The sequence below is a fragment of the Gymnogyps californianus genome, chromosome 1 (genome assembly GCF_018139145.2).
Source record: "Gymnogyps californianus isolate 813 chromosome 1, ASM1813914v2, whole genome shotgun sequence".
NCBI classification, from domain to species: Eukaryota; Metazoa; Chordata; class Aves; order Accipitriformes; family Cathartidae; genus Gymnogyps; species Gymnogyps californianus.
The window spans coordinates 136,726,885-136,743,339 of NC_059471.1; the positions used below are offsets into that span (position 1 = coordinate 136,726,885).

Here is a 16,455-nt window from a genome sequence, read left to right on the forward strand (position 1 = left end):
CATTTAGCTTACTGCCATGTCACTGAAGAGCTGAACAGATACATCACGATGTTTCACTTCAATGGAGTCCATACAGTTCATCTTCGGTGTTGCTCTGCACGGTCCTTCATGGAGAAGAACTTCAACGTCATGTTGCATGTCTCGAAATAAGGTGTAGGAGCAATTGCCGGTCAGCTTAAAATTCAGCCCATCGAAAGTGACAATATGTCGAGATGAACTTCCTATACAGACACCTGCAAATCAATTAAAAAAAAAAAAGCCATATAGGCATTTGCTTTTGTTCAGATTAGACTATTTCTTCACAATCGTTATGAGCATGTGGAACCAATTAATTGAGAAAGCTAGGAAGGTAATGAATTGCAAATGCTGCAGCAAATCATCAACAAGAACCTTTGGTAAATACTTCATCATGTGGTTTTTTTGAAGTATCTTTGTCTGGAGCAATAAGTATTACAAAAGATTTGGATAAACTCATAGAAAATCCCTTTGCATGAAATTTACTCACATTGAATGTGATTTATTAATAAATCCTATATGAAAAATAAAAGCAGGGAAAACCCCTTCCCTATTTGTAAAAAGACTGTAACATACTTATTTTTTAATTTTTGCATTGCATTTTTATTATGGTATTGCATTTTATTCTGTACAGTATTACATTTGAAACAAAATAACACTATTTCATTCTTATCAAACGCATGTCACAAGTTGATATCAGGCGACATTTTTTTTTTTTTCAGATGGGAAACAGGAAAAGGGCAGAGAAATAATGTGCATAGGATAAACCAGTGGTCAACTGACAGCTCAGTTTCCTGGTCATTAGGTGATAAACACTTCCCTGTCTTCACACACTGGAAAACAAGGAGGATTATAATCTCACAAGTACCAAAACAAAACCTGAGCAAAAGGATGCTTCTGACTCATGCGTTTTCAAATTTTTTCTTAAAGATAATACAGACAATAAAAGCAATGTCAGCTAAACACGCAGGAAGAAAATTCTCATTGTTAGTAATTCAGCTACTGGGCTTCTATTTGAGATTTGAGAATAATCTGTTTCCCGTTCATTGACCTTCAAACTTAACTTCCCAGGAAAAACAGCAAACAGCAACTTGTGATCCAAAAAAAAAAAAAGGCAAGCCTATCTTGTGTCAGGCACTGAATTGTCAAGAGATACATCCCTTTGGAGCTCTGGAACATCTTCAGATATTTTACTGTACCTGCTTATAAAGTTCACGTAAAAACAACAACGAAACAAGTTAGCAATAAAACAATGTTTCTCAACCTTTTTTTATTCATGGACATCTAAAAAAATTCTCAGGATAATGGGAATCCTTTTAAATTTCTCACAGGTATTCTGTAGCACAAAATGTATTAATGCAATCCATTTAAACATAGTCCAAAAACACCCAATAGCCATGAATTACACGTTGCAAATCATGTCACTATAAAATTTGTAACTAGTTCAGCAAGCAAGCACCTTTATGGTGTAACTCCTGATCTATTCTCTGAACTCAATTATATAACATAAGAAGAATACTTTTTCAAGTAATTCCTCTTTGTAAAAGCATTTGTCATATTGCCCGCACTGTCAAGCAATTGCTTGAAAGTGTGCTTTAGCTCTCTAAATAACTGAATGCTACTTCACTGAATCACGAGAGTCAATTAAGCATGCACTGCCATGCTCCTGCAGCACAGATTGCCTAACCAGCCTCCATCCATAACAACAAAGAGATGCTGAAGCACACTGACCTCCCACTAAGCACCTACTTTGCTATGCCCATCTCTAAAGTTTACTGATTGCTGTGAGTTTCGGCTCTGACTTCAGCACATACGGCATCAGAATCTGCCTTCCCGCCTGCTTTAGTTGACACAGCATCACCCTGGTTTCGCTAAGTAGTCATTGAAACAAGGGTACTTTACCCATGGGTTTTTGATCAGCTGGGTGGGGTTGGGGATTTTTTTATCCCCTCCTTCTCTAACATATGAAAACTACTACTTTTCCCTCACAAGCTGTACCACCTTGGGGAAGAAAAAATTAAATTTTGGGTATCATGGCTCATTAAATTCATAAAGAGTTAAACAATTGTTAGCTCATGTTAAACAGCAGCAATCTCAAGTTAACTATAGGTCTTTTCATGATAATCAGCTAACAGTACAAATGGAAATTTTCATTTCATCCTTTCAGAAATTCTTTATGAAGACATGCTTTGAATGCCAAAAGTAATGCCTTCATGTTGCTATCAATGTACTTAGGATTGAGAAAATTATTATAGATGCACTTTTTATGGGTAGATGTCACTAAGAACATCTTTCAAACATTATAAAATATTTATGATTATTCAACTGAAATCTTTCTGAAGTCAACTGAAACCTTTTTGAAATACTTATATCAAAACAGAAATCTTAGCTTTAAAGGGTTGGATAATCAAATGTGCTTTTAGGAAATGCTAAAGCTTGGGGCGTTAAAATTTTGGATGTCTAACAGTTCAGGGATCAAAATCTAGCTACCCAGCTCAGGTATTTCAAGCAGTGCCTTGAAGAAATTGTTCTTAAAACAGCCAGTTCAGCAGAGGACATTTTAAATTGAGATTATACGTTATAAAGAGAAGGTATATATGGTTCTGATTTACTTTTAAAAAGTAATCATATGACTTTAGACATAAGCCCAATTTTCAGAATTATATTGGGGAGTACAGTCCTCTAAGCTTCATCAAAGCCAAACAGGTTCAGGCTCTGAACAGGATTTAAATGCTATAACACCTACAGGTTCCTGTTTTGGAGATTTCTGCAAATTTTAGCTGTAGTAGCATGCATGACTGGGCTGTAGAAATGCATTCTTTTGTATAGTTACAACCTTTAAGAGTTACTGGAGCTGATCTTTTTGACATTTAATTCAAAATAAACATCTTGACTAATTTTTATGGAAATTGAGCATATGACTATAGTGCATTTCCCACGGAGAGGAGGTAAGGCTCAGTCCCCAAACTCAGGCTGAGGTGTACCAAAAGACCCAGTGGCTGAGCCTACTCCTCGTTCCACCATGAAGTGCTCTTCCCTGTGACAGCTGTGGAACGATGATGCCCTGTGCCACGCTGCATGCAGCCAGGCATCACTGCTGCCTTTATCCTGGACTGCCACCGTTTCACTGTTGTCAGAGCATCTGTGTGGGCACTGAGGCGATCTGGAGGCTCCAGCTTGTTTTTTTGCTTGAAATCATCATTCTTCCTCCCTCAAGTCTTCCCTTCACATATGTGGGATTTTCCTAAAGAATCTCTCTTTTTAATAATTGGATCACCACCCTCAGGGCTGAAGCCCTCCACCCTGTAAATGTGAGTGGGTGCGCTTAATTTCTGTTCCTGTCATCTCAGCCAAGGCACTAATCACGCAGTGTTCACTGTTTCTGCTCAGATACTCAGTGTGAGATTTTATGGAGGCAAGGAGCATTTTTTGTTGTTGTTTCTTTAATACATGTGCTTGATTGAGGTCAGGCCAAACCCTCAAGCCTAGAGGTGGACCAAGAAGACATCACTTGCTTACAGCTTCCCAAGATAAATTTCTATTTTCTTCCATACATCCTCCTTCCCAGTTCACACAGCTTTGGAAATCGAGTGTGAGATTCTCTGATAAAACACTGTAGCTATGCTAATGTAAAAAATAAGCTCTCAGTGGCCCTGAACGTGCAAATAGCATCACACATTCCAGGGATCAGTGAGACACTCACACTCCTAGCTGTTTGTTTAACCAGTGTACAGCGTCAATTCCTCCCACCTCAGTCATCTTTGATGTGTACGACGACTGAGCAGCTCCATTCAGCATTACATTTCTGATAAACATTTCAAATGACGGGGAGGGAGAGGCGTACATGCAAAGATAGATACTCACACGGACACATCCATCGGCAGCCACAAGTTTCTTCAATCTTAACAGCAGGAAGATTGCTGTGACATACTGGTTTTGGCATCCTCTCACAGTTAATTTGGTGACTCTCCAGAACTGTGTAATCTCCTGGAAAGCATGTCACAGTGTGGCACTGGTCCGGTAACGTCCATTTATCACCAGGCTAGATAGGGAGACATGGATATTTAACAATTGAAGAGAACATGGGTGGAGGGGAGAAAAATGCAAAACTTGGCTGCTGCCACAATCCTACAGCTAGCAAGTAAAGTGACACTGACAGCAGTGCTACTCAAATTAGCCTTGGATAATTAAATAATAGAATGCAGTGTATTAAGGACTTCATGAGGATGAGAAAGTTTAAATTAGCAACACTGTAAGAAATAGACTCCGAAATTCCAAGCAAAAGATAATAGTCTAGAACAGGAGATGTCTTGTTACAGCAGAATGAAGTATCTGGTACTCCATCTATTGTTAGCTTAGCCATCCTACAGCATGCATGGATAGCATAGTCAACAAAGAATTCCCCTTAGCTTTTCTTTAAATGTCAAAGTCTTTAGTTTTCATAAGCCATAAAATTATTTTAGAAAGAGCTCTAAGCACAGATGGTCATGGCACAGCAGGAATCAACAATATTTGTTCCAAGCTAGAAAGGCGTAGAACACTCTAGTTATTTTATCCACAACTCCAAAACTTTAAAACAGTTCCTCCCTTCCCGAAGGGAAATTGTTCCTTTACCAGATTAATGTTATTAGATATACATAGTGGTTTTGTAAAATTAAAAATAAAATGTCAAATATATTCTCATCTTCTAAAGCACAGTCTAAATTTTAAGGCGCCAGGATTACATACTACTAAATGACAGAGAAATAGATGCGGTCACAATCTGGAATATCTCAAGATTCATATCTGCAAAAAGCTGAGCTCTCTGGCCCCAGTCCCGCAGAGCTCTAAAGTCCATAAATAGGCTCAATGAATTTCAAAACAGAGTGCTCATCCCTGAGGTCTGCATTCCCAAAAATATCCCCAAATGTGGGAAACAGCCCTTTCCAGACCTGTCTCTACAGAGGTGAGTCCAGAAGCCCTAGTAACAAGTGAGACAGTGGTTCTATGAACTGGATAACATTTCTTGATATTCACAAGCAGAAACATGTGGCAAAGAAAAGATGATTGTTATTGGGCAAGGTCATCTCCCATCCTCTCCTTTTCAGCCTACCCATCATTCCCATGAAAGAGAAGAGCAAAGTGATAAAATACCTAAGTAACCACAACATAATTCACAGACTATTCTTGGCACTAAAGTGCAAACCAAGAACAGTGATGTGAAAGTATTGCTCTATATCTCTGAGCTATGTGATACCGTCAAGTCTAAAAGAGAACTGCCAGATTTGCAGCCATAAAAATTTACATATTAAATACGAGTTAATTTACGGGACCTGCTTTGTATGTTTCAGGACTTTGAGAAGGCAACTTGTCCTGAAAGTGGCTTAATACTTTTCAGGCTTGTGAGCCTAGAGGAAGCTGTGAAAAAAGTAACATGAGGAGCTTTAAGCATGGAAAAAATGTTTAGATAGAAAGAAAGGGAATGGTTTTTAATTATAGTTGTCTCGCCTACAACTCGCTGAACATGGAGCACCTGGAAGGGTACATATACAGCTGTGCAAGTCTGGCAAAGGACCTTCTGGCTTCCATACATATTTAATTGTTTTTATTTCACTCCTTAACAGGACATCTATTGGAAAACATCTAAGAGCTGGACAAGAAAAGCAAAGCACAGGACACTAAAACAAAAATATCAGTTGAAGGATCCAAAAAAGCCAAGAATCCTGATGCAGAGGAAAACACAGGGACTCTGAAGACAAAGAAAGCCTAAATCCCCATTGATATGAAATCGTAGGAGTAAAAATAGGACAGAAAGGAAAGCAAAAGCAGAGGTTACTAAATTGTGAAGGATAAGTCTGCTGAAGCCGATGAGCTTGCCAGCACACCGGAGGAAGCCTCAGACTTCCTCTCTGAGGGAGCTCTGAACCTACAGACCTGGACTTGCACACTCTTTCTCTTACTGTGCATCTGCAGGAGAGAGAGCCACATACCTTGACCAGCTTCATCAGCTGGCACCTTCTAATTTAGTCAGGGTTTTGTTTGTTTGTTTGTTCGTCTCTAAACCAAGTGCTGAACAATACTAGAAAAGTCGTGTTACAGAAACTGCTATTTTAGGAATGTGGTTTTTACCACCATACGTAGACTAGAAATGCAGAAGATCGCTATACAGATCACCTCATGATGAAGTGCTACCATTATAAGACAAGTACCTACACTTCTATTATCACTTTTATGCCTGCTTAAAAGCATCAAAACAAGACTATTGATGAAAATTAACTACATTATAAAAACCTTAATCTATCATAATCATTCACATATTCTGTTAGCTGGAAAGTTCAAATATTAAAACAGTAGTTCTTCACACAGCTTGTATTTAGCACTATTGGAACTCCTTGCCACTGGATATGATAAGTACTAAACACCTACATGGATTCAAAGAATGACTGAACAAATTAATGGACGAGAAAACTATTGAGCACTATCAAACACAAAAAGATGCCACTCGCAGCTCAGGGTGTCCCTGAGTCACAAATTCTTCAAGGCTAGGACAGTTCAGGGATTTTTCGTATATACTTACTTACATTCTTCCCTGACTTCTATTTTTGGCCACATAATACAGGGCGTTGGATGGATTTTTGGCCTGCCCTAGCAGATTTGATCTTCCATCGTTCTGCTACTAACAGTGACCTTAGCTGTGAATCTTCCTTCAACAGTCATTTCCAGGGCAGAGGTAATAACAAAAAAAATGTAACAAATCATATCACTCATGATACTGATAGGATTTACGCTGAGATTTTTGATCCTGAGAACTCTGATTTCCTTGCAAACTGCAAGAGATAAGTTCCCACAGTCTCCAGGTGCATGACAGACATCCTGCTTGGGGAACTGAGCCTTCTGCAGTAACTCTCTGAGTAACGTCTGAAATATTATGGATCCGATGTAAGAGCCTGTGTCTTGTGAATTAGGAAAGAGCCTTGATTCTTCATTCCTGTGGATCTGTGGACTATGCTGGAAGAGGGCAACAGGCCAATGATGGCACGTTACTGCCAGTGAGGCAGCAGAGGAGTTCAGAGTGTGGGTGCTGAACACCAGAGGCAGAATACTTCCACAGTGTCCTGTAGGCACCACAGGTTGCTCAACAGCCTGCTCCAAAAGGCAATGGCTACCATGTTGGCAGTGTCTTCTAAAACCCATTTTTTCTGGCTGACAGAAGAGGTAACACAAAAACCCCCTAGAGGCTACCATTTGAAAGTGTGGTTCATTTTTATACGGACTGGAGCCTGGCCTCTTTTCTTCCAAAAGCATTTTAGCCAGAATGGAAATTGTGCTTTAAGTTTTTCACCAAAAAAATGAAACTTGACATATCTGAAATTCAAATTTAGCATTCCCAGCACTTATCTACATGTACTTGTATCTGCTTCTAGGATCCCAGAGGCCTGGACACATGCAATTCAAATGAATAAACAACAAGAATCTGATTATTTTTTGTTTTTAATTAAGAAAGTTTTTCAAGTTTAGTTCTTGTTTGTTGTTTTTTTCTTAATTAGATTGTCAGCCTCAAAGCCACCAGGTTATACTTAGTGTCTGATCTAGCTAAAGCCTTTCTTTGTTCTGACCAGCTGACTGAGGCCAACCGTGTAAGGCAGCTTTGATATATTTCCTGTGTCTAGACAATTCATAAGCATTTCTTTATTAGCCACATCCTTCCTTACAGTCATGTCTTCACAAGGGAAAAATCAAAGGAATATTTTTAATGCATTGGAAATTCAAGATAAATCCTAGGGTAGAACTCATAACTGACCCCTACTAGAAAACATGTAACAAGCTTATGCTAATATTTTTAAATGCATGAGGTATCATATACACTCAAAAACCTTGGCATTTCACCTGAGATGAAGGAACTGACCCATTTATAACATCTACATCATTCCTTCTTAGAGCGGATCACTTTTGAGAGATCAGACAGGTTTACTAACATTTCTGAACATTGTCTCAGGATTAATAAAAGGTTTTCTGCAAACGAACACTAAGAACTTTGATTTCATTACTTAAGAGATGTTTTTCCCTAGAGAGGTGACTATCACACAATAATTATCTTCCTACAAAATTGTCATAGAACAAGGTATTTGTATTTTTAGCAGAACAAGAGGGTCTGGACAATGATGTTGCCTTCCCCTATACATGCACCTTTATTTTGGCCATGTCTAGCTTTCCCAGAAGTTTTTTCACCAGGATACGTAAATACATTTTTCTTTGTCAGGGAAGACACACACTGCCACAAGTTATGGCTCTGCACTGCCTTCAATAGTATTCAGTACACTGCAAGATCAGGTGTTGTTAGAGGAAGTCTCCTTTGTGTACAAAGTTATCCCATCAGTTCAAAAGCCAACATTTTCCTCCTCCAAAATAATTCTTAATACTTAATATTGTGCAACATTTTTTGTTTCAGATTATCTATGAAGATATTCATGGTCCTGCATGAACTTTGTAACTTGAAATCCAGATGGATGACCCAGCAATACACTTACTTTCTTTTTGTTTCCATCCTCATCTATACATTCTCTGACAGGGTCTGAAAGAGAAACAGACATCTTTTAGCCATCTCACTCCCTTATCCAGCCTTTTAAGTGGTGATCACCAAAATACAGATTGCTTACCTAAAAATGGGACTTGGACTGTAAGAAGTTTTTTTGTGTTAAAATGTGAGAATCCCTACCGGAAGACTGCAGGCATTTGTCCAAAGTGTACAACAGTAAGTCAAAGAATGCATAAACTTTGTTACTGCTAGTATTACCTGACTTCTGCCATAACGTTGGTCCCAAAATACCCTGTCAGCAATAGGTAGGCTGTAACTCTACAGCACTCCTTGTACTAACATACAGCTCTGCCCACATGGTACTTAAAAGAAGATCATGACTTTAGCTCTGAGGCATGGTCCAGCCTTACTTCTGAATCTTGTGATGAATTGAGAATATTTCTGGTAATTAGCAGGTAATGAGAATTTACACACCCATGCACACACACATTTATTAAATGCAGAAAGATGAATACAGCGAGTAACCCCAAGGTAAGATTTGTCAGCAACTAGCATAAGTATGAAAATAGCTGCAATAAGAATACTCAAATTCAGTTTCCTTACATTCAGGCATTACTGTGATGGGCAGTTTTTTATATAATCAGTTAGATGGTCACAAGGCACCCACTGAACTGCAGTTTCTATGTTTATGTGCCCTCATAACACACCCAAAGATACATGGAAAGTAATTTCATATAAGTACTATGGCATGACAACGTGATAAGCACGTGTCTAGGAAAGTAAAACACTGACTAGCAAGCTCTTTATATAATACTACACTATGCTAGCATATATATGCTATATGCTCTGACTTTTCCAGGACAAGTAATGCATTTTGAAAGCATTTAGGAAATCTTTTAAACCTTTTTAATAGTATTATTTTTGGTACACTTCCATACATAGAGTAAGACTCCCTCCGTACAAGAAATCCAACTGTATGAGTCTGGAGGGGAAAATTATACTTTACAGATTGTAAGAAATTTAAATAAAACAAAAAAACCACCCCAAAAAACAAACAAAAACCCCAAAACAACAAAAGAAAAAAAAGATCATTTCCCACCCCATAGCAAAGGCTTTACCATCAGCAAAAGGGAGAGCTAAATTTTTCAGATTTAGGTGTCTAATATAAGATACCTATCATTCAAGTTTTTGAGCATACACTTTGTGCTGTTGGAAAAGCTTTCTTACAAATACAAAGCTTTCACCTCTAGTACCAATAGGTTATAGCACAGATTGCAATAAGAAAATAGTTACTGGCTTCAAATTCCTGCTCCCCATCCTATAACTTGGATCAATGTAATTTAGGGCAAGAAAATCACATATTTTACAGTGTGAAGAGAGGAAATGCATCTTTAAAAGCTTATTTTAAAAGAAAAGAAAGAAAATGGCAGCTGTTTAAATCTAGAAAATGGCAGCTGTTTGATGCTCTGGAGAGAATTTAAAATGCCAGAAGTGATCCCAGTGGAGACTGATCGGATATCTCTAAGCTGGACTGTGCACACTCTGCAACTTCCTCATTCTTAGTGGTACTTGGCTCTGCAAAAAAGTCCACTTATTTCAATGGAGATGTAACTAAGCCCTAGTAATGCTGGTAAAAACCTGTGCAATGACTAACACGATGAGACAGTGGTTTGCAGAGAGGACACGCAGATGCTATTGTAATAGAAATAACAACAATATGAGTAATAAATATCTATATACACAGAGACCAAGGAGGCAAAAGAAGTAAAATACTGGCTAGAGTTGAAGCAAGTTTCCTTAGATGGGGGGCATTGCTATCTACAAATTAATGAATGTTTGTTTAAAATATTTTACACTTTTTTTCCCAGTATTTGTTTTCCTGGAAAAGTTAATTCTTTCTTATTCTTTTTTTTCTTACACTTCAGCTGAATTATTTGTAGACGTACACATAACAATGCTTAGGTCTGTGTAGAAAAATATGTAATTTGAAATCTTTACTCACAACTAACTGGCAACATTTCTGAAGCATGTCCCTATTCATTCATGACAGCTTGAGCTTTCCTGGTGTCCTTCAGTTAATGACCAGCCCTGATTATTAATACGATGATAGGTTGAAAGTTCAGGCCTAAGCAGTTTTAAAAATCTTGCTGAAAGTTGGTTGATTAGAATAGCAGTTGGTTACATGCTGAAAGGGCTCAGATTTTGTTTTACATCTAAGTGATGGTGGTGGTCTAGGTTAGCATTTGTGACGACTGTCGGTGAAACACTAACAAAGGAGCATTGGGTTGACTTCTCAAATCAAGAAAAAAATCATTCTGGTTTTGGCATTTCAATTTTTGGGTTGTGCTCCAGTTACGAGGCTACAACTATATTGGACTTACCCATGCACACTTTTTTGATAAATTCACTATTCAATGTGATCATAGTGGATAAGTCTTCAAAATTCTGAAGCTTCATGATTCTGTTAGCAGCTGATGGCCCAGTCAAAGTCCTTAGTTGCTCTTCATCGTATCTATTCCCAACTCCAATTGGAAACAGGGATACCCCTAGGAAAAGAGAAGAAAAGGTTTTAAACAGGCAATGCACAGGAGAAGGAGGTCTTTGGTGTTGTATTTTTTTCATTTGCTTCTTAAAAAAAAAGAACTGGGAAAAGTTTTTTTCCAACAGTTAATTTTCATGTATTACTTGCATCACTCCCTCTGCATACGCTAAAGGCAATTAAGGGCAGAAATGGTGATGCTTTAATCACAGTGTTAGCTAAGATGAGCTCTATTAGTCCCAAGCATAATAAGATCGTGCATCGTCAACAAAACACAGCTGCAGACTTAATGACAACATCTTCACTTTTTTTCAAATGTAAAAAATCTCAATACGTTGTTTTCTTTCTTCAGTTACATGGCAATTGGATTATTTTCAAACTATTTAATTAAAAAATAATAGTTGATAGTTGTTATTTAGTCCATGTCTTATTCAATAGCTCCCAAAGAAACCTACAAAGAAGTCAATGTTCCTCAGCTGGACACCTGAGGAAGCTGAGGTACAGATATTACAGCCAGAAAACTTGAAAAAACATCATGCAGCACACATTGATAGCAAAAGCATATTCCTGTGTAGGTCAGTGCAGAATCTGATCAAATCCTCTCTCTATTTATTATTATTACAGTGAACCTTTCAAGATTCACTGTACTGCAACAGTATTGAATTTATAATATTAGATCACATTTCTGTCATCTCTGTCCATCCACAGGACCTTGGAAAATGAAATGCCACTAATTTGTGAAGCCTATGGAAGCTGTTCAGCTTAAATTGCAGATTGGTCCTGAATTTACCAGCAATTCAAAGGCACCTTCATCAGGCATGTTTTGTTCAGGCCTGTTTCTTACCAGAACATTATGCATAGTAAATCCTGAACTTAGATGAACGTACCAGTGCCTTAATTTTTCATCCTTTGTTCTAGTGCATTACTTAAAAAGCAACAACTCTGCTTAAAAATAGTGACAGCAAAACGAAATTTACTGTTCATTCTTGCAGAAAGTGCAGCAGCCTCCACAGTGTCTTCTGATCTCCCCGACACGATGACTATCGCAACCTTTGATGCGCTGGGTCTCCCTCCGTGGGATTCCGACATTGCATTCTGAACTACAAAATCAATGGCTCTTCCTAAGAAGAAATTAAGAGATAAATGAGAGATATGATAGAAAAATCATAGGAGGCTATAAAACTAAATCTTACGTTGTATTAGTAGGTTATACAGTACTGGAAAATACTTATTCTTAAAGGACTTTTAATGCCTGCTTTATTGCCGCTACTTGAAAGATCTCAGCTATTAAGAACCTACCAGTACTAACTATTAATACGTTCCAACACAGGAGGACCATCCTTAGCTCCGCAGTCTCCGAAGTAATGGGAATTTTACTACCTTTCCTTAGCCATGAGGATAAAGTTATGCTCCTCACTTTAGTAGTTACCTTCTCCAGAAGTATTAACATTTCCAGAAGTATTACCATTGCGTTACACAAAAGGAAAGAAGATATTGTAGAAGAATATGTACTTATTTCCCAATTGCAGAACAACAGTGACATCCAGTGGCTATCTGTTCTACAACTTCACACCATCCTGAACTGTACATACAAGTTGCTCAGCTCCCAGAGATCTAGTCCTTCCATAATTTGGTCAACATTTTCTATGGGTGTGAAAAGCATGTCTTGCCTCCCTACTACCAGCAACCTCTCTGAAATCTAGACTTAGACTAACCCATACTATAACTGGGCGATTGTCCTGGTTTCAACTGGGATAGAGTTAATTTTCTTCCTAGTGTCTGGTATAGTATTATGTTTTGGATTTCGTATGAGAGCAATGTTAATAACACACCGATGTTTTTAGTTGTTGCTAAGTAGTGTTTATACTAAGTCAAGGATTTTTCAGCTTCTCATGCCCAGCCAGCAAGAAGGCTGGAGGGACACAAGAAGCTGGGAGGGGACACAGCCAGGACAGCTGACCCAAACTGGCCAAAGGAATATTCCATACCATATGACATCATGCCCAATATATAAAATGGGGGGAGTTGGCCGGGAGGGGTGGATCGCTGCTCGGGAACTAACTGGGCATCAATCGGCAAGTGGTGAGCAATTGCATTGTGCATCACTTGTTTTGTATATTCTAATTCTTTTAGTATTATTATTGTCATTTTATTATTATTATCATTATCATTATTTTCCTCCCTTTCTGTCCTATTAAACCGTCTTTATCTCAACCCATGAGGTTTTTTTTCCCATTCTCTCCCCCATCCCATTGGTTGGGGGGAGTGAGCAAGCGGCTGTGTGGTGCTTAGTTGCTGGCTGGGGTTAAACCACAACAGTGATCCATATTCAAAACAAAACAAAACAAAAAACCAAAAGAACAGACAAAACCCACCAAACCCCACAAAACACATGAAGAAATTCTACCTTAGCTACCAAATCACAAACTGGCTTAAATGGGTAGCTGCTGCCCTTTCATTTAACATCTGTGAACAGTCAGGCAAATTTTTGTTCAAAATCATGACCTCAGCAAGAGAGCACTTTGCTAGTACTTGTATTTAGATATGTATTTGCACAAATATTTATACTGGGACTCATGATATGCAGCTTTCTTAAAAGCTCCTTTGGGCTTGGAATTATCAGGTCAGGAAGTAGAAAAGATACCATGTGACTGATGTGACATTCAGGGCAAACAGTGAAGGTGAATAACAAATACTTGAAAGACTAGTTCCTCTGAGTAATCTGCAATAACTGTGGAGCAGAAATATGTTTGCCTGAGGAATTAACTGAACAATTTTAAATAACAAACACATTTGTAAAACACTGGAAGTCAGATCATAGATAATTCACCAGCACACCCCCAGAATACCTTAGCACACCTGAACACTTTGCACTTCATATCTTCTTTCATTGTGTCACCCACCCCTTTTCACTGGTAGAAGCAAAGATCCTTCTCCCAAGCTGTGGCAAGCATGGACAACCTCTAGGAAGCTCACTCAGCACATTGACTATTGATAACATGGCAACAGCAATTGGATATTCTACAAGGCTTTAATTAGGGTTTCAGGAAGAATTTACCCCTTGGAAAAATCTAGCCCAGAATAGGTATCTAGAAAAAGTCCAATGTTTCCCTTGCCACAGTACTGGTTTGGAGGTGATGTTCCCTTCTCAAATACTGTTGCTTTTCCCATCCTTTCCTGTTGTCTCACACACCTTACAGTCCCTGACTGACAGCCTCGTATCCCCTTCCCACCATATCCAGCCACCTCTTCTTCCCCATTAGTCCATTATCACTATTTCCTTCCCAGAGCCTTAGCTTCATCTTCATGTGTCATCTCTCCACACAAGTGCCCACAACAAATGCCCACAACTAAAGACAAGAGCTGGGACCCACTAGGAACTGCTGCCAGGCCCTGTCAGACCTACTGCAGGAATAGAATCCACATCAATTTCTCCTCCTATAAGCTTCTATCTATCATGTGCCATTACCTCCACTAGCAATCTCCTGTCTAGAGAGGGTCAAATATTTTCCCAAGAGCTAGTTTTCAAATAGAAAGATGCATGTTTGTTTAAATCAAAATGTTTTTTGGAAATGTCAGTTATGATCAGAAGAAAAAAAAAAAAAGAGAGAGAACAATCCACAGAAAGCTTTCAACAGTATTTAAGAACAAAATGGGATGTTTCTCTTCTCTTTCTTGCTATGCAATGATTATCTTTTATTTACTTCTTCCAACCGTGTAGATTCATTTCATTCCTATAATTTGATTTTCATTCCCATTATAATTCTGAATTATATTTTACATACAAAATGAAAACACCTTAGAGTTTCTGTTCAGTGAAAACCTCAAAATCTTGAATATTTTTCTACTTGCAACAAAACATATTTTAAAACATCATTATTAGGTGGGTGATCGTGATTCCATTTCACAAACTACTATTCCTGACCAGAAAAATTAACTAATCCCAGGTATCAACTCATGTCCTATACAGCTGTCTCACAATCATTGCTACAAATGGTTTTGTTGTCCGGTAGTTATTCTATATGTCTGTAGAGGTAGATGTTAGATGCAAAATGGCATGTTAGCTATAAATAACTAAGGGATAAAACAAAATACAGAAAATTCATATGACTATATTCCAGTCCCTGAGATTGCTTCAAGATGGTCACTGTGCCAGAAAATTGACTCATTTCCCTTTTGTCCTACAAATAATTACTAAAAAAGTATTTCAGGTTTTAACTTTCAAATATTTTAGGTTAAACTTTTGCACAGTAAGAATCACAAATGATTTCTCATTCATTTGTGGAAAGTACTTGGAATTTCTGTGTTTGTCTTTTTTTAATGACCCTTTGACTTTTGTGTGGTCGGTGTGGTCACCAGGTGCTCCAGCTCCATTTTTCTTTCTCCCATTAATTCTGAAAATTTTCAGAAACTTCTATACATATCTGTAAACTGGAAAATCCATTATTTTTATAATTTCTAATAAAGAAATCAAGTTCCACTGTAATAGAACCAGGGACTATTTCAAAGTCCCCCCAAAACAATTACCTAATTCAATGCATGGAAATTTTGTTTTAGTGTACTAAAAACTCTTTGGATTTCTCCCCTTTATATTGAAGCCAGTTCTAGAGAAAAGAGCCAGGTGTCTGAAGACATGATCAAATGAACACTTTTGTCCTGCTAGAGGGATTCAGAAAGTCACCATCTCAAGCTGGAAGCTGTCACTTCTCAGCTGTTTGTCTCTACATCTCACCAGGGAGGGAAATACCAAACCCCTCAGAGGCCATAATAAAAAATATTGACTGCTAATAAACCAACCAACATGAACATATTCTTACTACTAGACTGCAACCTAACAGTAATCTGCCACTTTCATACCAATAAAGGAAATTAAAATGTTTACACTGAAATAAATATCACCAAGCACAAGGCTATATTAAGACTGGAAAGAGAGTGCACAGCATCTTGGACATAATTAAACTAGCTTTAAAATGACCAGGTCTGAGCCACACAGGCTTCAGCCTTTGTGAGACCACCTTATGTCTTGTACACCCCTTCAGCGGCTGACATCTGGGCCACTGCTGCTGCTGGCTCCACTCCAGCTTGCTCTGACGTATCTACATACATTGCAAATGTGTCTCTGAGTGCATTAGTGCCGTAGCAAGCTGCTGGCAGAAGGAACAGTCCACCCTCCAGGTGCACCAGCTGGGCATGCTCTCCCAGTCCCCTGCAGTCAGCCCTGCTGCATACCTGGCCATGCAGCTAGCTGCCTTGGGCAACTCACCATGTCTGAAAAACAACCTTTCTAAAAAAGTGCATTGTTTTCAGCCATTTTGGCCCTTCCCTCAGCTCGCTGAAGGTCCAATGCACATCCCTTCCCACAGAAGAAAGACAGTGCAAGTGTGCA

At 38.4% G+C, this 16,455-nt stretch overlaps 1 protein-coding gene across 1 annotated transcript in view; it reads right to left on the reverse strand.

Annotated features, from left to right (window-relative positions):
* Positions 1-16,455, reverse strand: part of VWF (von Willebrand factor) — a 144,749-nt gene that overhangs the window by 45,463 nt on the left and 82,831 nt on the right. The window contains exons 30-34 of the mRNA XM_050915926.1: positions 12,047-12,190; positions 10,912-11,076; positions 8,523-8,566; positions 3,880-4,057; positions 13-233 (exon numbers count right to left, since the gene is read on the reverse strand). Coding sequence (XP_050771883.1) covers positions 13-233; positions 3,880-4,057; positions 8,523-8,566; positions 10,912-11,076; positions 12,047-12,190 — 752 coding nt within the window. The remainder of the gene's footprint in view (positions 1-12; positions 234-3,879; positions 4,058-8,522; positions 8,567-10,911; positions 11,077-12,046; positions 12,191-16,455) is intronic.